General features: G+C 33.3%; 2 protein-coding genes across 4 annotated transcripts in view; one reads left to right on the top strand and one right to left on the bottom strand.

Annotated features, from left to right (window-relative positions):
• LOC144838551 (hemicentin-1-like) overlaps positions 1 to 15,087 on the top strand; it is a 73,111-nt gene extending 58,024 nt beyond the window's left edge. The window contains exons 43-65 of one of the 2 annotated variants that reach the window (XM_078693959.1): positions 261 to 451; positions 699 to 780; positions 956 to 1,252; positions 2,382 to 2,567; positions 3,071 to 3,241; positions 3,846 to 4,010; positions 4,157 to 4,327; positions 4,450 to 4,617; positions 4,972 to 5,142; positions 5,613 to 5,756; positions 5,921 to 6,058; positions 6,578 to 6,925; positions 7,273 to 7,344; positions 7,716 to 7,838; positions 8,216 to 8,353; positions 8,872 to 8,994; positions 9,613 to 9,735; positions 10,394 to 10,516; positions 11,424 to 11,684; positions 12,063 to 12,194; positions 12,469 to 12,583; positions 13,195 to 13,381; positions 13,770 to 15,087. In XM_078693959.1, the coding sequence (XP_078550085.1) occupies positions 261 to 451; positions 699 to 780; positions 956 to 1,252; positions 2,382 to 2,567; positions 3,071 to 3,241; positions 3,846 to 4,010; positions 4,157 to 4,327; positions 4,450 to 4,617; positions 4,972 to 5,142; positions 5,613 to 5,756; positions 5,921 to 6,058; positions 6,578 to 6,925; positions 7,273 to 7,344; positions 7,716 to 7,838; positions 8,216 to 8,353; positions 8,872 to 8,994; positions 9,613 to 9,735; positions 10,394 to 10,516; positions 11,424 to 11,684; positions 12,063 to 12,194; positions 12,469 to 12,583; positions 13,195 to 13,381; positions 13,770 to 13,955 (3,815 nt within the window). In that variant the 3' untranslated portion in view covers positions 13,956 to 15,087. The remainder of the gene's footprint in view (positions 1 to 260; positions 452 to 698; positions 781 to 955; positions 1,253 to 2,381; positions 2,568 to 3,070; positions 3,242 to 3,845; positions 4,011 to 4,156; positions 4,328 to 4,449; positions 4,618 to 4,971; positions 5,143 to 5,612; positions 5,757 to 5,920; positions 6,059 to 6,577; positions 6,926 to 7,272; positions 7,345 to 7,715; positions 7,839 to 8,215; positions 8,354 to 8,871; positions 8,995 to 9,612; positions 9,736 to 10,393; positions 10,517 to 11,423; positions 11,685 to 12,062; positions 12,195 to 12,468; positions 12,584 to 13,194; positions 13,382 to 13,769) is intronic. The other variant, XM_078693961.1, reaches the window with a different exon arrangement.
• Positions 15,088 to 17,888: 2,801 nt separating this feature from the next.
• Positions 17,889 to 23,681, bottom strand: part of LOC144838563 (uncharacterized) — a 60,730-nt gene continuing 54,937 nt past the window's right edge. The window contains exons 54-63 of one of the 2 annotated variants that reach the window (XM_078693973.1): positions 23,554 to 23,607; positions 22,857 to 22,928; positions 22,582 to 22,599; positions 21,999 to 22,019; positions 20,785 to 21,415; positions 20,550 to 20,662; positions 19,887 to 19,916; positions 18,964 to 19,032; positions 18,552 to 18,770; positions 17,889 to 18,127 (exon numbers count right to left, since the gene is read on the bottom strand). In XM_078693973.1, coding sequence (XP_078550099.1) covers positions 17,981 to 18,127; positions 18,552 to 18,770; positions 18,964 to 19,032; positions 19,887 to 19,916; positions 20,550 to 20,662; positions 20,785 to 21,415; positions 21,999 to 22,019; positions 22,582 to 22,599; positions 22,857 to 22,928; positions 23,554 to 23,607 — 1,374 coding nt within the window. In that variant the 3' untranslated portion in view covers positions 17,889 to 17,980. The remainder of the gene's footprint in view (positions 18,128 to 18,551; positions 18,771 to 18,963; positions 19,033 to 19,886; positions 19,917 to 20,549; positions 20,663 to 20,784; positions 21,416 to 21,998; positions 22,020 to 22,581; positions 22,600 to 22,856; positions 22,929 to 23,553; positions 23,608 to 23,681) is intronic. The other variant, XM_078693974.1, reaches the window with a different exon arrangement.

The raw sequence follows: 23,681 nt of genomic DNA, 5'->3' as shown, positions 1-23,681 counted from the left end.
TGATAATGTTCAATTTATATAGCGCAAAATACAGGGCGCCTCTAAGCGCTGAACAATCAACAGAAAATCTAAGAAGCACACAAAATAATTAATGATATGCAAATTAAAATGGTGGGATTTGAGGAGGAGTTTGAATGTGTCGAGTGATTCAGCATTCCTGATATATATATATTTTTATCTCTCTTTCACTATGTTGGATTCAAACTTGGACAAAGCATCCTTAATACAAAGGTTCCATATTGTATTCTTTCACTCTTTAGTTCCACCAGTAATCATGAAACAGTCACCACGTTCATGGACAGCTATACCACAGTCAATGACAATGTTTGACTGTGAAGTGATTGGATTCCCTGACCCAAGAGTCATGTGGTTCAAAGATGGTGAACCAGTTTCATTTGACAATCGTATTGTCAGAGCCGATAACAACTCTCTCGTGATCTATGATACTAGTGTAAGTTCTTCTGGTTATTTTTAAAATGTTGGATTCATCAAGTAATTAACACAAATTTAATTGAAAAAAAATTGTTATTTATTTATATTGGGTAACCTCTTCAGTGAAAGACTGGTCTCCCAGAGGCCTAGTTATAAAGTGTGTGTGTGCATATTCATAAAAACCCAATAATATTTTGTATTTTAATCTCACAAAGCAATAATTCATCAACAGTTATTGACTTATTTATATATGAATGTCTTTTTAGGAGATTGATTCTGGACTTTATCGATGTGTTGGTATCAATGAAGCAGGAGAAGCCTCTGTCATATCTGAACTTAGAGTTTCATGTAAGTTTATGATTGATATTCAAACATACTGGTAGAATATCTTCATATCAAGAGGAAGATTCTGGGTTAAAATCTCAGTTAGGGTGGCTTTTTCTCAATCTCTCAGAATCTTCTGTTTATAATATTTTCACTTTGATGTACATATCTCTTAATTTTATGAATATTCATTAACCAGATCCACCACAATTCCTGATTGAACCAGTTGCAACCAGTGCCAGCCAGGGTGAACTTGTTCGCCTAGATTGCATTGCTCAAGGCATTCCAGTACCAGTGATGACATGGCATGCTGAGCTTCTTGGACGTCCTGGCAGTTACATCATCAATGCCGATCGTCAATCTCAACGATTCAATATCCTTGCCAATAATTCTCTTGTGATTGTTGCTGCGCAGTTACCAGATAGCGGAATGTACACATGCAAAGCGTCGAATGAATTTGATACCATCATTTCCAGCGCTCAAGTTACAATTAGAGGTATGTTGTAATACTACAGATTCCACAGTGGTATTCATAAACAATATAGTGAGGTTACTGGTTGAATAATGACATTTTAGGCAGATATTATTTACTTGAAATATAATAGATTAATTTTCGTTTGTATTTTTCCTTGATCTTTTGCAACCATTTATTTTGCATCTTTGCATTGAATATAATATTGCATGAAAATTAAACAGTGGATTAAAAAAATTCACATTAAGCCCAAACAAAATGTCACCTTATAGGGATTTCCCAAACCTACATACAGTACCTATCCTCTTCGGGCCCTAAAGGAGGGGTTGTTGATTGACACCTTGAGAAGTTTATATTTCATGAAAGGGCAAAAATGTTTTGTTAATTGGTAATGTAATCAATGTACAAGCAAAATTTGTGCCTCTATGTGAAAACACTAACATTTGTGTGTGTTGTGTCTCATTGTGAAATCATTAAGATTTCTATTTATATACGTTGTTCTATAAGTTGTTACCCTACATGCATTTATGTAATGATTGTCAAAATCTGATTATAGGCTCTATTTGTTGTTGACTTGTTATGTTATATGCAAGTAATTAAATTGAATTGTGTAACCTGCAATCACAAAGTGAGAGTAAAATTAAATTATTTCGTTTACTGCTTTTATTTAAAAATACAGTCAACTCTTCCATTATACCAGACACCTTTGAGCTGGCCTAATATGTCTGGTTTTCTAGAAAGTCTGGTGTTTGGAATGTATTTCTAATGGTAAAAAATGAATTTGGGACATTTTGGATTTCAAGAAAAGTCTAGGTTTGGGAGAGTTTACGTTTTCCAGAGAGTCTGGGAGAGTTGACTGTAGCCTACATGGATGGGAAGAAATGTTATGTTTCTAACTGCATCCTTTGCTAATATTAATGAAAGACGGAAGTCCTAATTTTGTGCTCTTTAAAATGTATGGTGGTGCAAGAATATCCTAAGGTTTTAAACTATCAATACATTGAAACAATTAGTTTATATATTCTCCACTGCACTTTCAATTTTACCTTTATGTGATTGCAGGTTTGATATGTATGTTTGCACCATGTTCAATATCTTTCTCTTCACTTATGTTACTCTCTTTGCTTTACTGTTCTAACCATTACGTTTCTAGTCGATGGAAACTGGTCTCCATGGCAACAATGGGGTGCATGTAGTAAAACATGTAAACAGCAAGATGAGACCGGCATGCAGAAACGTTTGCGACTTTGTAATAATCCCATGCCTGCCAACGATGGCCGTTTTTGTGTCGGTACAGACGCTCAATTCAGAGAGTGTAACACAAATGTAGATTGTCCGAGTAAGTTATTATTGGTTTCGGCTGATAGTGGCCAGAGGTACTAACTTGGGGTTGATTGTTCCTTTCAAACATCATGTGTTTGTGTCACTCTCTTTTTTTCCTTGTGATGTTAATATTATTGTAAGCATGATGTAAGAGAATGTTCTAGCATTATCTTCAACCATGCATATGCTGTTTTTGTCTTGAAGATAATGCTTATTTTGTACTACAGTAAGGGAGAGCAGTGGGCATAAGTTAATCAAGGGAATGGTGAATCACATTCTATATTAAAAATTAACAAAATAGCAGCAAAGATATCATACAAGGGACAGTCTTGTTTCCATTTATTGTTGCAATTACATGCGTCTATTCACATCAAAATGATCAGAATAGTACAGGGAAAACAATTTAAAAACTGCCCTGGCCCAGGGTATCTTTCCTACTAACAAATAAGACACAATTTTGATACATAAAAAGTGATTCCACTCTACTGTAACCTGCTTATATTAATTTAAATAATTTAGTTGATGGAGGCTTTGGTTCATGGTCACCGTGGGAACCTTGTTCGAAGACGTGCGGTCGTGGAATTCGCACCAGAGAGCGTAAATGCAACAACCCATCACCACAGTACGGTGGTAGGGAATGTGAAGGCCGCACCACTGAACAAGTACTTTGCATTATGGGAGAGTGTGACGGTATGTTGTAAACAGCTTTTCACTTTCACAATTGAAGCATTTTACAAGGGACTTGCTCATTAGCATAACAAAGCAGGTGCAAGATGAAACAAGCCAGATTTCTATGCTGGTTTGAATATCCTTATTTTGATTTCCCTTTTACAAAATTGTTCAAAAAAACATCCTTAAAGTTTAAGTGTACTTGGTGGGGGTTTTAGAGGTTTAAGAAAATATGTGCATATATAGACAAATTAAATTATGTTGTTCCCTGGTTATAAATAAACAATAAATCATCTGTTAAGACTTCTTCTCCCTAGTACATGCTTTAACTAGCACTCTCTGCTAATGTATAACCAGTAACACTATAAATCCAAATATTTACCTCTAGATAAAGGTTCTAGTAGTACGAATATATATAAAAAAAATGGTTGCTTTTTACAATTATCTTTTACAATCTACACAACACAATTTATGATAAACAAACTTATTTTGAAATTACTTCCTTAGTACAGTATGTTATGGGAAGTATCTAAACCTGTGCTATTAACTGTCTAATATCTTGTTTATAAAATGAATCTATGTATATATCGGTTTGTAGTAATTAACTTTTTTTATTTTCAAACAGTTGATGGCAAATGGACAGAATGGGGTGCATGGTCTGACTGTTCTGTCTCATGTGGTGAGGGTATCAGCCAAAGGCAGCGAATGTGTACACCACCAATGAATGGAGGAAAACCATGTGAAGGCAGGGCCTTTGAAATCAATACCTGCTCCCCTGGTTCATGTATTTGTAAGTATTCTGCCCTAACCAATTGTAGGCCCAACCATTAATAACACCTACTATGCTAAGCCCAGTTAACCAACGATAACAAAATGTGTTTCTCCCGAAATCATTTGAGTAAATGTGGTAATTGCAATGAACTTTTTTATTTTTAGATAATGGAGGTTGGTCAGATTGGAGTGATTGGTCCGTTTGTTCGGTTTCTTGCGATGGTGGTGAACAGTTTCGACAACGATCATGTGATGATCCCACACCATCGCCCAATGGGCTTCATTGTGAAGGTCTCACAAATCAATTCAGAGACTGCCATACAGAAGCATGTATACGTAAGTTTAATCATATGTTTCAAAGTGGTTATATTTTCGGAAGAATTGTTATTATTTTATCTTTGAAAATGTATTGATTTTGAAAATTTCCTGACGTTATTCTATCTTTAAAACTTTTTTAGAGCATGGTAACTGGGGTGAGTGGGCTGAATGGGAGCAGTGTGATCGGCCATGTGGTGTGGGACGACGAGTCCGCCGCAGAGAATGCAACAATCCACCACCAAGTCTAGGAGGACGCACATGTCTAGGACAGAGTATTCATTCTAAGACATGCACACTCAGAGAAAGCTGTAAGTGCATTAGTTTAGTTTCAGTTCACACAACATATTACACTATATATACATTTATACTTAATAATAATAAAACATTTGTATGTGGAGATTACAATAAGCCATAATGGCTTTAAATCTGAACCTTCAGATAAAACAAACAATAAATAAATATGTCTCGATAGAGACATCAATGTATGAGATGAAACTATGGCAATTGTCACAGTTGGATGTATGTTTAGACATAGTTCAACAATTGAAGCTTTCAATATGACCTAGAAACTAGCTAAGTCATGTTACATCCTTGTTCACATGTGGGACATTGATCTTATTTGTCAGGCTATTTCTTATTATCTTAACATTTTTCAATTCTAGGTGATGGTAACTGGAGCGAGTTTGGACCATGGTCTGATTGCCCGGCAACTTGTGGACAAACGTTCAGGGTTCGTGAAAGAGTATGTGACAATCCACGGCCAATCCTTGGTGGTGCCCCTTGTTATGGACTTGGTGTTGAGCAAAGCAGATGTGTTGTACCTCCTTGTTTTGGTGAGCTTTATGATTACTGTAACATGCAATTCTCCTGCTTCTCTGTTCTGCTTGTTTAAATCAAAATATTTCTGTTACCACATCATTAGAAATTGTTACTTAAGAAATAAGAGAGTATTATTTTCACCTTTAATGAAGGTATATTTTATGTGATCTCTACAAACATTACAATTGCCAATTATGGACACCCCTCAAAATGAAAATGGGACAGTCCATGTGCTGTAACAGGCTGTATAAACATGTCCCAAAGATCTTCATACTCCTTTCACATTTCATTGTGTATGGATCAACCTCTGAACAGATTTAATTATGGAATTGTAAAAACCTTTAGAGATCGCTACACTAGACATATTCCTATGATAGCTGTTGCATATGATTTCATCAATTACAGTATATCCACTGTTTTGAAAGTGGTGATGTGACGTCAGAACATTCTCTAACTATAAATCTTTTCCATTTACACTTTATAGCCAAACCAACAGAAACAGCTGGAACAGTGTCTGGTGCTATTAATGGCAAGAGGATCACAGGTGGACTACTGTATGGTAACTTTACATCATCAAGTACTGAAACTGTTGTCAACTCGGTTATCTTTGGAATTCCACCAGAACTAGGTATTCTAACATTTCTTGACATGTATAATAACTGATTTATAAATAACATATTTCGAAAAAATATACCATATTCGTAATTCCATTAACTCTCAATAGTTTGGTGTATTTATACCATATTTTTTTAAGACTCCTGTTTGATAAATTTATTTTCATATTATTTATAGGAAACTCAATGAGGATACTGTTGTCTATGATAAGTCCTATCTTCTGGACCGTTGCAAAAGAAGTGAATGGAGCTGCAAATGGATTGTCCTTAACAAATGGAATATTCCAACAGTCTTCAAGGGTTGAGTTTAATACTGGTGAGTTACAAATGGAATATTCCAAGAATATTCAAGTGTTGAGTTTAATACTGGTGAGTTACAAATGGAATATTCCAAGAGTATTCAAGTATTGAGTTTAATACTGTTGAGTTACAAATGGAATATTCCAAGAATATTCAAGTGTTGAGTTTAATACTGGTGAGTTACAAATGGAATATTCCAAGAATATTCAAGTATTGAGTTTAATACTGTCCTGGTTGAGTTGGTCTTGCGTGCCAGTACCTGCTTGGCTGTGTTGACTCCGATCAGAGTTTCCAAAATTCAAATAAAAAAAGGATGTGTGTGAGTGAAAGTTTAATCTTTCTCTTTTTGCATGCTCCATCTTGCACCTTACACTTCCCACTGGTATATTCTAGTTCTGTTTATGGGCATGATGCGATATTCACTTTAATGGCAAAGACAGTAGATGATGGTGGAGGAGGAGGAGGGCAATTGGGTTATTTGAGGTTGGTACTAAATACAAAAGAAACATGTACAGAATTGTTTTGTTTTTTACAGGCCAAACATTACACATCAATGTCAGTGCTATGGGTATGGATGAACAGAACTCTCTCAACTTTGATGTAACCATTGATGGAAACATGCCTGATTTTCAAACCGCATCATCTATTCGACTTATCCCCTACGAGGAAGAATACCATCAACTTGCTGATGGAATGCTGTATGCAAAATCAACACGCAACCTGTTTGTAGACAACAGAGCCATGCCATACATCTGGAACCATACAATTCACTATATTGGAGATCATATGCCTTTCATGATCCAGAGACTAAATGCTAAAGAACTTCAAACGCAGTACTCACAAGGCAGGCTGATTTTCTTAGTTCGTGCTTCCATTGAACCAGGTAAGTCAGTGGTGCGAGTTTTCTTGCAGTGGAAATTGAAACCAACTTGTTTTATCAGTTTTACTGTACTTTGCATTTTATAATTATCGTCGCACTGTAATACATGCCACAATTCTTTAAAGTGGTTATACTTACACTAAAATAATAATCATAATATTTATGAGGCACTCAACTTTTACCAAATAGTATCACAGCCCTCAATGAAAAGAAAACGGTGTCATATTGAAGAATGATGTATGCCATATGATAAGTATAGTTTTCGGCACCCTAATCACAAAGAAGCAACTATTATTCTATATACAGTACAGTAGCTTTTTTGATGAAAATACTAATGTGCCTTTCTGTAGATTATGAGTATGCTGGTTCTGGCACCTGCCCAATTGGCTTTATTTATGATCCATCTGGTCCATTCTGCGTAGGTAAGTACAAGATACATTTCCAACATATACATGCCTGGAACATGGTTACCTTTCCTGTGCTTCAATTTCATGCTTCAGCCCCCGTTTGTTTTTGTCAGTTTGGTCATGGTTTTCATTCATGCCAGGTAATCTATAACTTACTAGGTTAGGAGGCACCCCAGTTCTGACAAGGCCGAGACTCAACTGGTGCTAACCACAGTGTATTGGTTTGAACTGTATTAACGCCGACGAAGGTGTTTGTTTGGTTTGGCTGATAGCATAAACTTTCACTTACTCCTATTTCCCTGAACATCTTTCACTTTCTTTCACATTGCTTCAAATTTTCCGCTATACAAATTTAAATATGGATTTAAAAAAAAATTAAATTTCAGATAAGGATGAATGTAATTCGTATTTCCAAGTGTGCGCAGAGGGTTGTCACAATACTCTTGGTGGTTACTACTGCTCCTGTCCTCCTGGATTTGTACTTAGTTCTAATGGAAGATCATGTAATGGTAAGTTTGATTGGTTAATTATGTGATTTTCAGTATTAGTTATTTAACTGAAGTAATATCTAGTGGTGATAATTAATGGTTCTAATGTATGTTCAGCTTTTTGTACAAGATGACCATTTTTGCCACACAAGATAGTTGACTGACCCCAAAAATGTCCCTGCTGACTGTTGTACCCTAAGTCCAAAATTGGAGCACTGCCTTTTTAAACAGCCTAGCTTTCCGACCTAGTCTTTGACAATGTTTCAAAATAGAAGCAGTGGACTAATGAATGTTTGGTAGGTGTGTTATAAAACAAACTAATCATTTTTTTGTTGTATTTGATGAATAGAGTGAATATTTAATTTGATTGATTCCTCTAAATTACAATTTTTTTTCAGATTTAAATGAATGTGTTGAAAGTATTAATGGTGGTTGTCCAAATGGGACACAATGTTTCAACACTTTTGGAAGCTTTCAATGTCTTGTGCAGTGTACTAAGGGATATACATTGTCCGTTGATGGAACAAGATGTGTAGGTATGTATAGTACTGTACTGGTCAAACAATATATATCCAAATTCTTGAAACAATTTTAATTTGTGAAAGTGCTAAAAATGATATTTGCAACGATTTTTGCAAAATGTTGTCGTAACATTGTTAGTACTTTCGATCTATTGGATCAAAAAAAAAGAAGAAAAATTTATCTTCTATAATATGTGTTTGTACTGTAACACGTATTATCTTTATCAAATATTTGCTCACAAACCATCACAAATTGCCTCTTGTCTACAGTATTCTCTCTCAGATGGCCACTTCATTTTTGTTTTGATTTACCTTTTAAGATTTCTTTTTTTAAAATATCAATAGATTTCTATTATTTATTCCTTATATTATTAGTTTATTGTTTATAAATTCTATTTATTTAAATTTTATTTTTAATTGTTGTCAACTGTTATTATTGTACTGAGGGTCACTAATGATCAGCATCGGCTTGATTGACCACCCTCGTTAAATGTTGTTTAAATAAATAAATGAAAATAAATTAAAACCTTCAGATGTGGATGAATGCACGGCATATAGACGTGGAAGATGTGCCCATGAATGTCGCAACACAATTGGTAGCTACGTCTGTATTTGTCGACCTGGATTTGAGCTGGTAAACCAACGGCAATGTAGAGGTAATCCACATATACAATATTCCATTCCTTGTTCAGACTCCTGTTGCCTACTTTCAGACATTCAGTTATCTCATTTGATTCTATTTGTTCGAAAAAAAGTTCAAGACTGCCAAAGAGTCAATGGAGCACCATCATATAAATATAAGATACATTATTTTTCATGAAAGAATTACTTTACATTAATATAAAAACTTAATACACTCTACTGCTTAAAATATATGGTTATATAAATAACAATTAATATTCTGTAGTATTTAATTATATATTATTCATGACACACCTAAGTACATTCTCGACATTTTAGTTGATTTTGGATCAGATGGCGTTGGTAATTTAGTTACAGTCAATGGAAAAGTTAAATTCAATGATTCTATTCAATCATTTAATTTTTTATATATTTTCATCACTAGATTTACTCTAGAACAAAAAAACAATTGTTTTTTGTTTTATAACACATTAGTGTAGTTTTTTTTAGATTTGAATAATTTCATTTCTTAAAAGGAACAACCTCGCCTAATTGAATTGAACAGTAAATTTTTCAACTCATGAAAATATTCTCCATATACAACTTATAAACATTCATTTGTATAATCAACTTATTTTATTTATTTTTTAAAGAAATAAATGAATGCAAGCGTTATAAAGATATTTGTAGTAAGACCGAGAATTGCCGAAATAACTATGGTAGTTACACTTGCATATGTAAAGGAGGATATCAAAGAAATGATGGCTTCTGTAAAGGTAAGCTATTCTATTTTAAAATTTCATCTGATTTTGGGTCATGTGTTGGAGCACTGCCTTAAAAAGTTAAAGGTCATGTTTAAGCTCTGCCTACACTATAAAACTATTTTGACAAAAAATGTGTGATGTGATCAAATATGGTAGTGCTATGCCCAAATATGGTAGCGATATAATCATGTCCACATATGGGTAAATCAAAGTTTGATTTGAGTGTAAACAGGGATTTAGAGATGATAGAGATATATCCACCCAAAAAAGATTAAAGTTATAAAATTGGTTCAATCACAGTCTGACCATAGAGATATTATAGTATAATACTTCTATTGTCTGATTGTCAGCGTAAGATTCTTCCATAACTTCCTATCTGCCATTGTGACAGCCAGTTCATCTCTCTGCATACCAGCATCCGTCTCTAGTACATCAATGTATGTGAGTGCTGGACAGATGACTTAAGTGGACGATAAGATTGCTCAAATAATTTAAGTCAATAAACTACATTCTTACTTTAATGAAATTTTATGAGTACAATGGTAAAAATAATTCCTTCTGAGTCTGACCATAGAGATATTATAGTATAATATCTCTATTGTCTGTCTCCTATCAAATAACAAGAATCTTAGGGGTGTTATTAAATCAAGTATTACATTGTATCTTTCAGATGTGGATGAATGCACAATAGGAACATACCGATGTAGTCCAAATTCTGAATGTAGTAACACTGAGGGTAGCTATCTCTGCAATTGTAAGCCTGGATATAGACAGAGAGATGGAATTTGTGTCGGTAAGTACAATTACAACTACATGAACTGGAATAAGCTAATTAAGGTGGGCTTATGTTGATACAACAACTTGTGTCAAGGAGCAACTGAATGCAAGAGACTTACAGTAACATAAAATATATTAACATAAGTCCAGTTAAGTTGTGTTGTTCTACTATATTCAACTGAAATGAACTGAACGACAATTTAAAACTTTGAAATGTGTGATATATGTAACCGCAACCAGTTGCGATCAGTCTGACGTTGCACTGCATTCGTTCATAGCCATCTACCAATCATATCACTCACGCTGAATACACAACCTGCCTGTGTTATAACAACTACAAGGATTCCTTAAAACTTACTTTAATTAATACTTGCATCTACTTGACATTTTTATTTGAATTATTATTTATTTATTTTTATTTATTATACCTTATTTATAGAGGGTGACCCTAAACAGCATATGCTGACAATCAAGGGGCCCTCTTGATGAGTGACAGTGGCTGTGTGTATACTAGTACACCGGGTAACCACCAGAACCATGGAGCGAGTGAGGCTCGAACCCTTGTCGATGTTAATATGGCAAGGTATTACGGTTCCACTTCCTTAACCGCTTGGCCACTCACCGCTCAGAATTGTTTGCATTCCAATCCCAAGGTCCAGGGTTAAATCTTGACCTACTGTATTTCCAGGGTTTGTAACTCATGACTCTTTCTAGTCCATTCTCTAAGCCTCAAATAAGAGAGAGAAATTATAGTTTATCCATCCTGTAACCTATCATATTTCTCGGAAAATGGAATAGTCCAGGCGCCGTAGCGGGCTGTACAAACATCTCTCACGCATGACATCGTCCTCATATTCAATTATTAAATAAATAAAAAAAAAAACCAGTTATTTACTAAATTTCACCTGTTATTTAAACCACAGATATCAATGAGTGTATGCAAGCCAATGTGTGCTTGTATCAGTGTAAGAACACCGATGGAGATTATGAGTGTATTTGCCCGCCTGGACAAATTAATCTCAGTGATGGAAAGTCATGCGTAGAATACCGCCCTGACAATACAAATAGAGAAATAGTTGGTATTACATCATCAGTATTTTCATGCCCCCCAAATAAAGAGTTCATAATCACTGACTGTTTCTGTAAAACTGGATACATAGAAACACAAACAGGCTCCTGCATTGGTAAGAATTTTATAATAATTTAGTATTTTTATTATGTTGTACTATATGTATATGTATTGTGCTATATTATGGTGCATTTTTAATAATAATTACATTGTGCCAACATAGGCTAAGTTTACGGCTTTTGCTCTCTGCAGGTGAAATCAATTATTTGCATTTCTAGTTTAAAATTGTCTTATTATAATTATTATTATTATTATTATTACTTTTTCTTGTATTTGTCTTGTATATAAACATATTGTATTTTCAATTCAATTTATTTTCCACATACTGTACGCCACCCACAAGCATGTACATTTTTTAGTACATACATGAATGAATTGAAGGTATTTTGCAATTGTAATGGTTAATCCTTATTTCGTTTAATTTTTTTACTAGATGTAAACGAGTGCATAACAGAAATTCATAGATGTGCTACAGATGATTTATGTATTAATACTGAGGGATCTTACAGTTGTTTCTGTCCGTCTGGTTACAGACTGAATGACCAAGATCAAGTATCTTGTGACGGTATGAGAAAAACCCAGTTGAACTTTTCAGATAACCTTATAATGATTTAATTTTTGTTATACTTAGACTCATTAATTGTTATAACAATGAATGATAATAATAAACGATAATATTCATGTGGAATAATACAGACTTTAATAACATTGTTTATGAATATTCTGGCTCTCTTTATTAGTTTATACATCATTTTACTTTCTATGGACCAGAGATTCCGAAATAAAAGATTGAATGAATGAATTTCCTGCATAATTGTAATATTAATGTCTTTTATCAGATATCAACGAATGTGAGAACTATGACTGTGGACTTGACAAGACTTGTTTTAATATGTTGGGATCATTTAGATGCATAGATACACCATGCCCTGCTGGTTATCGCAGAACACTTGGGTAAGTACAACAATTAGTTTTTATAAGAACATAAAAGAATAAGGAAAAGAAATTCTGGTATGTCACATTTATACTTTTATTGGATATTAGCCCATTTTGCTCTCATAATTTTCTGGAATGGAATGGACAATGAGATGTTTCATTCTTTTTTGCAATGTTTAGTGTTTCATACATGGTGGCTCCCGAATGACAACATATTTGGCCGTTCCATATTTTACAATGATGGATGACCAGTATGCAATTTGACTTGTTAATAATTGATGCTTAAGCATAGTGTACATTAGCAAACATTACCAAACTTTTGTTCGCCATGAAGCTATATGAAGAATTTCTTTAAAACTACAGGAAGTAATTGAGTCCTTCTGTAGGAAAACTAATTTGTCAAGAATGCGCACATCACAGCTTCTGAAAACTAGCTTTCTGTAGTTTTGCAAAGTTTTTCAAACTTTTCTTGCAAAACTTTATTTGCTTGGTTTTTCAAAATTTAAGTTTACCAGTGTATTCTAGGCTTTAGTTTATCCATTTTTATAGAAAAGTTACCTCGAACATGATTAGAAAGAACTGTATTTATCTGTGAATTGTAAACATAGATTCTAAATTTTGCCTCACAGTGGTTGTGTCTGTCATAGCGGTTGTCAAGGAAGCCGTAGTGAGTTGGTTTACAGAACAATAGCGTTAAAGCGAGGCATCCAAAAGGGTCAAGATCTACTTCGTCTCTACACTGTATATGAAACAGGCGACATTCAAAGAATCCATACAAACTCTGTTTATACTGTCATTAATGAACCAGGCGAAGAAGTTAGTATATTTATTATTGTATATATGTTTAATTTGTTAGGAAAGTGATATAAATGTCTGCCTTTACTTCTTGCCTAGTCTACTGATATCAATTTCCTTAAAAAGATTGTAAAATATTTGGTGTAATTCCAAAATTCAGTAAAATATTTACTTTACTGTTATTAATGAACCAGGGGAAGAAGTTAGTATATTTATTATTATATATAGGAAAGTGATATCAATGTCTGCCTTTACTTCTTGCCTAGTCTACTGATATCAATTTCCTTAAAAATTCAGTATAATATATAAATCGAAATATAAATGTTTTATTTCATTGGGCACCTGGTTCAGATAAAAATGTTAAATCAATATATAAATTCTGACAAATTAATTTCTTTATTATTTTTAGGCTGTGCCATTTGCCATTCGCCCTGATCTATCTGGTGGTGGAATGCTGTACACACTCAAGGAATTCAACCAAATGGAAGAATTCCGTGTCAAAGTTCAAGCAATTGGTTATTCATATGATAGACGTTACATTGATTACAAGACTACGTTTGTTATCTATATATCAATATCGGCATACACATTTTAAATGATCAGGAAACTTGAAGAAAACAATTTGCGTATTCAGGTTAAAATGAGCAAATAATTTTAATAGCGATATTTTTACACATTTATTGTTATTATTTGTACAATTTTAACTAGTATATGAAGTTTAAACAGTTATTTTTATACTATTTTCTTTAAATAATCAAATTTGGACATTATTTATCAATTTGTATAAAAAAAAAAAAATCTGTATTTAACTTCATGAAAGTCTGAATTTTTTAAACACGTTAGAAAAAATATACATGTCAGTTTTAATGAACTGAAAATGTGTTTGTACTTTATATATGTATTTAATAGGGAAACAAAAATTGGTTTTGTTATAAATTTTTAAAAATAGCAGCTAGCCTGTTATGTTTCAAAGGGAGTTTTTCAAAATGAAATGTGTAGAATTAAAAATGCCAAGATGAGGCAGTACATGTATAGATGTGTTCATTCAAGTTCCTATTTTTAATATAAGAAAAACAGTAAAGTATTTTATGCAGTTTTAAGCTTTTTATATGTAATCAGTACATTATACATTGTTTGTGATAAGTGTGAGTTTCTTATGGCTTTGTAAATTGCAACAATAAAACGTGTGCAAATATGGTGCTTTAAAAAAAAACACAACGAAATACAGTTAGAAATCGTACACAGTGGGTGTATAATTCTAAAAATAGTTCTGAATTGTAAATAAGTATCAAATTAAAATGATAAACAATTTGGTACAGTTGGTTCCAAATTATTGTTATTTAATGTCAATAATTCATATTCTTTTTAACTGGCAAAAACTATTTTATAAAAGATGTCCAGAAAAATCCTTTTTTTTATTGTAAATTCAACTGCATATGGAGTAATTCAACTGTAATCAGATGATGTACTTATTGCTATATTAACTAATTTATAGAATTGGTGAATTACCTAGCTGTAATAGTTTAATTGCAGTTGTGATGATTAAACTGCAGTTGCAGTTATTATAATGTACTAAATTACTACATTAATGCAGCAATTCGCCAAAGCAATTCAACTGTAGTAGCTTAATGTACACTTTATCTTTCCGTACATAATTTATTCTATCATTGTAACACTGGGTCATGGAAAGAACAAAAAAAAACATTAAATAATGTACATTATCTTCACATTGCATTTGTTTTTTTATTTAATTATATGTCCACCTATAGTAATTTACTTTCAGATAGAATTTAGCTGTTACACAAACATGAAATGAAAGAGTAATAGAGTAACAGTAATAGGATAAACCGAGTGACAGGGTAACATCAACATAATACCAGAGTAATCGGGTAAAGCGAGTGACCAGATAACAGATTTACATAATAACTGAGTAACTTAATAATAGAGTAGTAGGATAAACCGAGTGACAAGATAACATAGTTACATATAGCAGAGTAACAGGATAAACCGAGTGACAGGATAACAGCGTATACCGAATGACTGGTTAACAGAGTAACCTAATAAAAGAGTAGGATAAACCGAGTGACAGAGTAAAATGATAAACCGACTCACAGGATAACAGAGTTACTTAATAACAGATGACAGGATAATAGAAATACTAAACCAAGTCACAGGATAACAGAATTACTTAATAACAGAGTAACAGGATAAACCGAGTGAGAGGTTGGATAACAGGTTTACATAATAACAGAGTAAGGGGATAAACCGAGAGGTTAACATAGTAACCTAATAACAGAGTATCGGGATAAAAACCGAGTGAGAGGATAACAGGCTTACATAATAACAGAGTAAGGGGATAAACCGAGTGAGAGGTTAACAGAGTAACCTAATAACAGAGTAACAGGATAAACCGAGTGAGAGGTTAATAGAGTAACCTAATAACAGAGTATCGGGATAAAAACCGAGTGAAAGGATAACAGGCTTACATATTAATAGAGTAACAGTATAAACCGAGTAACAAGATAAACCAAGTTACAGGATAACAGACGAAAATAATAATAAAGTAAAATGATAAACCAAGGCACATGTTAACAGAGTTAACTTAATAACAAGAGTAAAATGTTAAACCGACTCACATGAAAACATAGTTAACTTATCCTGTCACTCGGTTTATCCTGTTACTCTTGTTAACAGAATTACATATAATAATAGAGTACCAGGAAAAAACCGAGTGACAGGATAAACAGAGTTACTTAATAAAGGAGTAACAGAATAAACCGATTGAAAGAAAACAGAGTAACATAACAGAGTAATAATAATAATAATAATAAGCTTTATTTATTCACGGATACTTAACTCAACTGAAAGTTGTTTTTCAGTAAGACCGTGCTCAAAGGAAAACACCAACAAAAATAAATGTAAAAAGACCTTAATTACTATCAAAGCAGATAATAAAACAATGACAATAAAATAAAATGAAACAAGGTAACAAGATAAACCGAGTGACATGGTAACAGAGTTACAGGTTAAACAGAGTGACAGGATAACTAGATGCCAGAGTAGTAGGATAAACCGAGTGACAGGATAACAGAGTAACAGGTTAAACAGAGTGACAGGTTAAATCAAGTGACAGGATAACAGAGTAACATAAATATAAATAAGGATCAGAAAATCTCCCATTCTTAATAAAAAAAAAACCTGAACTATAGTACAGGGATTTTTTTTTTATATAAAAATAATATAGACTTTTCAGAATTCAATTACAATGTGCTTTAATACAGTATCCCTTAGTGTGCTATTATCTACTAAACATTGCAAGTAATGAAACTACATCAAAGCTACAATTTACATTTTAGTTGGGGAAATATTTATTGTAAGAATGAAAATATTGTGTACAATAGATTGGTAATTTATGTAATTCTTTTGCAAATGCAGCATTATGAAATATGATAATATTCACAGTTTTCACAAATTAATGATAATTATTTTTGTTTATTAAAAGTTTTAAAAATATGTCCTTGTAGGCATTGTCCGTAGCAAGACAGTTAAGAGTGACAACGCCTTAGAAACAAACAGCGTGATGCGTCGGTCTTTTCGTGCCATTCCCTCTTTAATTATTAAAACATCTTCATCAGCAGGATAGGAAGATAAGGCTGCTCCGCTGTGAGGTAGTACTGTTTTGTGACTTCAGTGTTGTTATATTTGGTCATTATGTTGTGCCTGGTCCCAGTATTGTTTGTGCAGGTGACATAGTGCAGGTGACATCTTTTTTAAATTGGTGCAACTTTTCTTATAATTGGCGCTAAGGCAATTAGGTCTTTTTTTGTATTATTATCATTACCTTAATGCTTTTGCCACCTTTTGATGCTTTCAGTGACTGGAACTTCCGCAATCGAGGAAAACACAAAGCACTTGGATTATTACATGAATACTAATTATTAACTTTTGCTTATTTTTTTTTTTAGTTTAAAGAATTTACAATTTAAAATTATATCATAATAAAAAGGGTTAAGGAACCTATTTCCTACGTATAGATAATCACTGCAGATTACGGGAACTCTCATTTCTACTATTTTACCTAAAAACTACTTAAAAAATAATGATTAATTCTCTATAAGAGCATTCCCTTAAAAACTATAATACAATTTATTTTGTCCAGTGTTGTAAAATTTAACAAAAAATATTGGAAGCTTTCCCGCCAGAACTGTATGCAACTATCACCTTTAATTTTCGAAATCTTACATCGGCTAAACATCTATTTGACAATCGTATATTAATATTATTATGAAAATTTACTTTATCAAAAATAGCAACTTTAATTGGATATAGTACTAAAGATAATCGGCTTGTTAGCTTGCAGCACACATTGAACATTGAGGGCGCTATTCAGTTCTTACCGGACCTTAAGTATCTTATTAAATTCAAGTACACTATTATACAATTCTTGAGCAGTAAATTTGAAATAAGCTCGGCAAAATATACTGTGGTTACTACAAAATATTGGACTTTACATTGGATTAAAACTCGGGTCATGATAATCATTTAAAAAAGTTAATTATCAATTAAACAATACAACAAATAGCACCTTGATGAAATAAAACATGTATATTGTTCAATAAACTAAACTGCAAAACATACTGGTCCAGCTTTAAATCCAAATTGTTTGCTGTTTTTTCCAAAGTCCATGGCGGCAAAGTCAACAATAGGCAACTGATGTAGTTTTGATGTTGTTATTTCAAATACTGTTTCACCATTCTTGGGTTTATTCTGAAATTGGATAAAAAATATTTTAAACAAGTATATAGTAATTGATGTGAATCACATGACATTTCATAATATTTCATTTCATTTATTTGTTTGACGAAAAACATCTGTGCTTCTAAAGAGACAATGAAGCTCTATAGCTTGTAAGCCAGAAGATGATTGGTCAAATAAGTTGTGGAGCGCTTATGCCATTGTATTGTGTCTAACTCAAAACAAACCTTATCAAGCACAGACTTAAGCATTTTAATCCACATTTAGGCCGCTGATGCTTGTACAGTATCATGTCATCATGCCACTGAATGTTAAGTTTGAATGGCTGCTATCTGCCAGTAGCCCATGTGAGATCATAATGTGGTCGTGGTTGAGAGCTCAAACACCATCAATGTTCTAGGCCTAAAATATCACGAGTCATTAAAATAATACTTACCATACATTCGTCTTTTAAAATTGTAGGCTGGTAATCTAACTCATAGCCAAACTCTTCTTCATTGGCGCCTAGAAGACGCACAGCATTGCTATAGCTTTCTTCATCCGCATCATACCATGCAACACTCTTACTGCACTCGTACGTAAAGTTTTGCGTTGCTCGCGTACTCAATAACCTCAAGAATGTTAGCTGTACTTGTCCAACTCTACCATATGTAATCTTAAAAATAACGGGAAGAAAGATTCTTTAATGAAAGAACATAAATGCTGAATGCTACCCACAAAAAATCAGGGATCTGAATACAGATACATCACCCTTTGCACTACAACCCCATAATGTCAGTGTAAATGAAGCAGGCTCTTTACACTTACTGCATAAAACCTAACATAATTGTTATGGATGGATTACTTACTGGATATCCTTGACGGAATTCACTGAAAAATTGGCCTGGTTTAGCATTTTTATAAGCACGAGGTTTAGCCTACAGAAATAAAAAAATACACAAATAAATAATCCATACAGACATTTGGCCTATTAATGCGCTTTAAAATGACCAGAAATAGTCACTTTAATTTAATTGTTTTTATAGCTTATACTATTACTTTTGTAGTCTAGGTTCTGGACAGCAATTAGGCTATATATTTATAAAAAGAAAACTATTAATTTTGGCACATATGGCGTGTCACATAACATACATCACGTAACAGGAAAAATAATTAAACACTTATGGCAAAGCTATTAGTTTTGCCATAATTATCACTTTTTTTTTTCTGGTCATTTTGAAACTATACAATACTTACAAACCATGCATTTATGGGTTTAAATAATAATTAAACACAATAAAAAAAGTCTCCATATATACAATATAGTAGACTTTATTGCTATAAATTGTAAAAAAAAAACACCACACAAGTTAAAAATGGTTTTAAGAAAATGTTATTTGAAAATACACCAAGGCGAATTTCATTCAAAAACTCCCTTGGGTCACAAAATCACAGTAGAATGCCATAGTTTACAAACATTGTAATTGATCAGTGATCAATTCAACACAATGCTTTGACCAATCTAAAATGTGATTGGTTCAGTGTGTCCATGAATGCCAGAAGAGTTGACCAGCTGTAGCAAAAGCAGCTTTAAAAATGTTGTCTCATTGGTTCAACTCTTATGGTAATAGAGAGATAATATAAATCTAATCTGATTCGTCGAAAGAACGATTGTAAAATAATTGAAATTTCAGTTTGCAAACTATGGCATCATTTACAATAGAAAAGAGTTGAGAGAGAATCTGAGAATAAATCAGTTAAACATCGAATAAATAAAATTATCAATGTATACCGAATCAACATCATGGAATCCAACGGGAAGCTGTGAGAGAAATACAAAGAGAAAAACAGAAAACGAAACATATTTTAGATTCTGTCATTCCAACTTTTAGAGAACTGAGGAGAAAATTCAATATTAATATGTTCACAGAATTAAAGTTACATAAATTAATTATTGCAAAGTAGATTTGTATGAATGACTTTGTCAGTATGAAGAATATAAAATTTAGATATTGTATGAATTTTAATGCGTGGCAATGCAGGGATAATGCGTGGCAACTTACAGAAAGTTGCGTGGTGTGGGAAATTATGTGCAAACATTTTGAAGATATTGAAAATTGGTGCAGGCTTTCCAAATTTGTGAACTGTGCGCAATGTATGCGCCATGGCAGTGCATGTAATTGAAATGACATGTAGTTTACAACTAGGGTTTTCATAATTTGCTCCATGCATACCACATGATCTGGTATTAACTAATGATGCGGGTTGTAGTGTTTACGCAAGGTGTAAACTATTTGTGGCGTAGGCATGGCAATGTTTCAGTAAATGGCACAGTGTGGAAAAATACATTAACCAATCGAATAGCAATTATACACTCAGGTGTGTTGTAAATGATCATGTACTATGTTGTGTTCTCGTATAGGTGTGCAGTCACATGATTTAGTAAAAAACCTACCTCTCCTGTGTCTGGATCAGGATCAACACAGGTTTCACCACCAGCGGTGAAATTACAGAAAACATAAATAGCATCCCTAGCAACTCCTTGATTGGGATCGATCCAGTAATAGCCTAGAAATAAAAATAGTATCACAGTATTCATAATTATTTATTACGGTATATAAAAATTGTTGTTCTATAATTAGGGACCAGTTTATTTCAAAGCAGGTAATAATTATATTAAAAAAACATACCATCTTCAAAATCAGGATGACACATGTGAAGATCTTTACATGTTCGTGCAGGATTGTCTCTTGATCCAACTGGTTGCTTCAACCTCTCCAGTTCTCTCTGAAGCTCTTCCAATGACCCGAACATCTGCTCAAGTGCCTGCCTGTAAATAGGTGGCAGCATCTCAAAGTCTGATTCAGAGAAGTATTCACTGTCATCTCCTTCTGAGACTGCTTCGTTTGTTTCATTAAAACCATTGACATCTCTTCGTCTACGTCGCTTCACGCTTCCGGTAAACGATGCAGATGGAAGTGATGAACTACTATAAACACTACCATCACTACCACTACTAGCGGCTTGGAATGCTTTTGTTGTTGCAATGGTCTTTAACATCGAGTCCAATATTGATTTTGGTGTTGGAGTGGGTTTGCCTTCATCTGCGGAATTTCCAGCATTACCACCGCCATCTGCACCGCCATCTGCATTGCCAATACCAACACTACCACCGTAGGCACTTCCTCCACTTCCTCCGTAGGTGCTTCCTCGGTAGACGCTTCCTGATACACCACCTCCGGCACCTCCTGCGCCGCCGTTAAACTGGTGGAAATTTGGTCCAGTTGATACGATTCCTCGATCGATAAGATCTTGTAAACTCTGAATGAATAAATGTAAAAATTTAAATATAATAATATAAGCTCATGTAAACTCTGTATAAATACATTTTATAATGAACATTTTTTCTTAGTAGTTCACACAATATTGTTCCTCGTCCAGTGATTTAAAGGATTGCTTGTTTGTTTATTGTTTTACCAGACAGTATATAATAAACTTAAGTAATTAAGGATAATTATTTACTCGTTCATTCGAGAAACAATATGCATTAAAATACCCCCTTTTTTTTTTTTTTTTTTTTATTTTACACTGCCAGCAAAAGTGTAGAGTTGATCTGAAATTTTGTAACTCCGGTCGTACTCGAGAAGCATGTATGTAAATGTAGGCCGGTGTAAACCATGTAAATTGTTACTCTGGTTGCTGAACCACCCAGGTAAATGAGGTGTAAAATATTCAGAGTCAAGTCAACCTGATATTGTTTTTTTATTCATATAGATCTGCGCAGTTCTCAAAATGTGCATCTTCTATTATATTTTTTTTCCCATGGAAAACCAAATTGCAAAATTTAATTAAAAGACTTTGTTGAATTATGTATTATAAAACAATAGTGATTAACTGTACTTACATCCATTGATGTGCCAGAACCCTGAGGAAAACAAGAAAATGTTTAATTTTGATATTTAAATTATTATTATTATTATTCATATGATTACAAAGGTTTATTTTACAGTTGCAATTATATTTTATTTGGGACAATGTCAAAATCATTCTACTGCAATTACTACAGTAACTATACTTTGTTCAGTCTTTAACATGTTTGTGAAGTTATTTAGCAAGCTTTTTTGTGGTATTAAAACTTACAGTATTGACTGCTTCATAACCGTCTATATTGGAACTAAAAGCATACATTATTGCAGTAAAAAATGTAGTTACTGCAGTAAAATCATTTTAACATGACCCCTTATTAGGAAAAGCAACGCAAAATGTTGGTAGTTTCCGCTAAGGACGCTTTTTTTCTTCTTACAAAAAAGTTGGACATCAAATATGTGATAAGATCAACATCACAATCGTCAATAATGCTATAATTGTACTTGCCCCTAACATCATTATTGCCATTGCAACAATTATTACAGTCTTTTATTGTCAGTATTATAACCATAATTTCATAGTGTTCTCAATATGTACTTATATGTATTTTTACTACTTACTGGTGGTCCTGGAGGTCCCTGTAAGAAAGAAAAGTTAAAATTATAATATAGAAATAATGATTTATGATGGTATGGAAATATTTTTATGACTTTAGAAGAATAGAACATTATTATCAGGTGTAGATGATATGCGCAACAATATTCATGTTGTACAGTTGTCATTCGAGAATAGAAAGAGATATGGCCGAGGATAGCCTTGAACCTGTGCCAGTTGTTTGACTATGGTTTGTGGGTCCCTGTCTTAACTCCATTAGTTAGAATAGTCAAATACTTACAGCTGGACCAATGTCTCCCTTTAAACCGGAATCTCCCTTATCTCCCTTTGGTCCCAATCGTCCTTCTGTACCCTAAAAAAGAACACAATAATTTATTATTTATCTGACTTCCTTAAATGTAAGAAAAAGTTTAAACTTTCCCCTTTCTTGTAATAACTGGAAAAAATGTTCAGGCTTTTTAATCAAGTAAATAACTGTTGAGTGATTGAAACAGAAACTGCGTGCTGCTCAACATAATATGAAAAGATGAATGCTTGGAATTTCCATACGCGAAAAAAAAACTACAGTAATCTTTGGATCCTAAGCCAGAAAAGGTTATAAAGTTAAAAAATCAAAGAAATAGTCTTTGGGCAGGTCAACTAGAATGGCAGACAGATGGACAAAAGCTGTCACTGAATGGATACCAAGAAACAGTGTCAGGCACCAAAGAACAGTTGTAAGATGGATGAGAACAGCACAGTTATTGAGTCAACTCGAAGAGGCCTTCACCCTGCAGTGGTCTGAAAATGGCTAGCAATGATGATGCTTCAACTAATTTGCTATTGTACACACATTTTCCTTTGGACAAAGAACTACTGTATCAACTCTTTACATGTTTCAGCGTTATAATGTGTATGCAAGTGTTTCTATTTTATGTCATATAACAGACATATTTACAACTTTAAAATACCAAAATACAACAATTATATGTACTTACTGGTAAACCTGATGATCCCGATGGTCCCATAGGTCCACGTGGTCCTTCTGGTCCCTAAAGAAAAAAAAGATACCATTATAAGTTATACTCTTCACTGTAAGTACAGTATGCAAATTGAAAATTATTAC

The sequence above is a fragment of the Antedon bifida genome, chromosome 3, assembly GCF_963402885.1.
Source record: "Antedon bifida chromosome 3, ecAntBifi1.1, whole genome shotgun sequence".
In the NCBI taxonomy this organism is placed as follows: domain Eukaryota; kingdom Metazoa; phylum Echinodermata; class Crinoidea; order Comatulida; family Antedonidae; genus Antedon; species Antedon bifida.
This window is presented reverse-complemented; position numbering and strand designations above follow the sequence as displayed.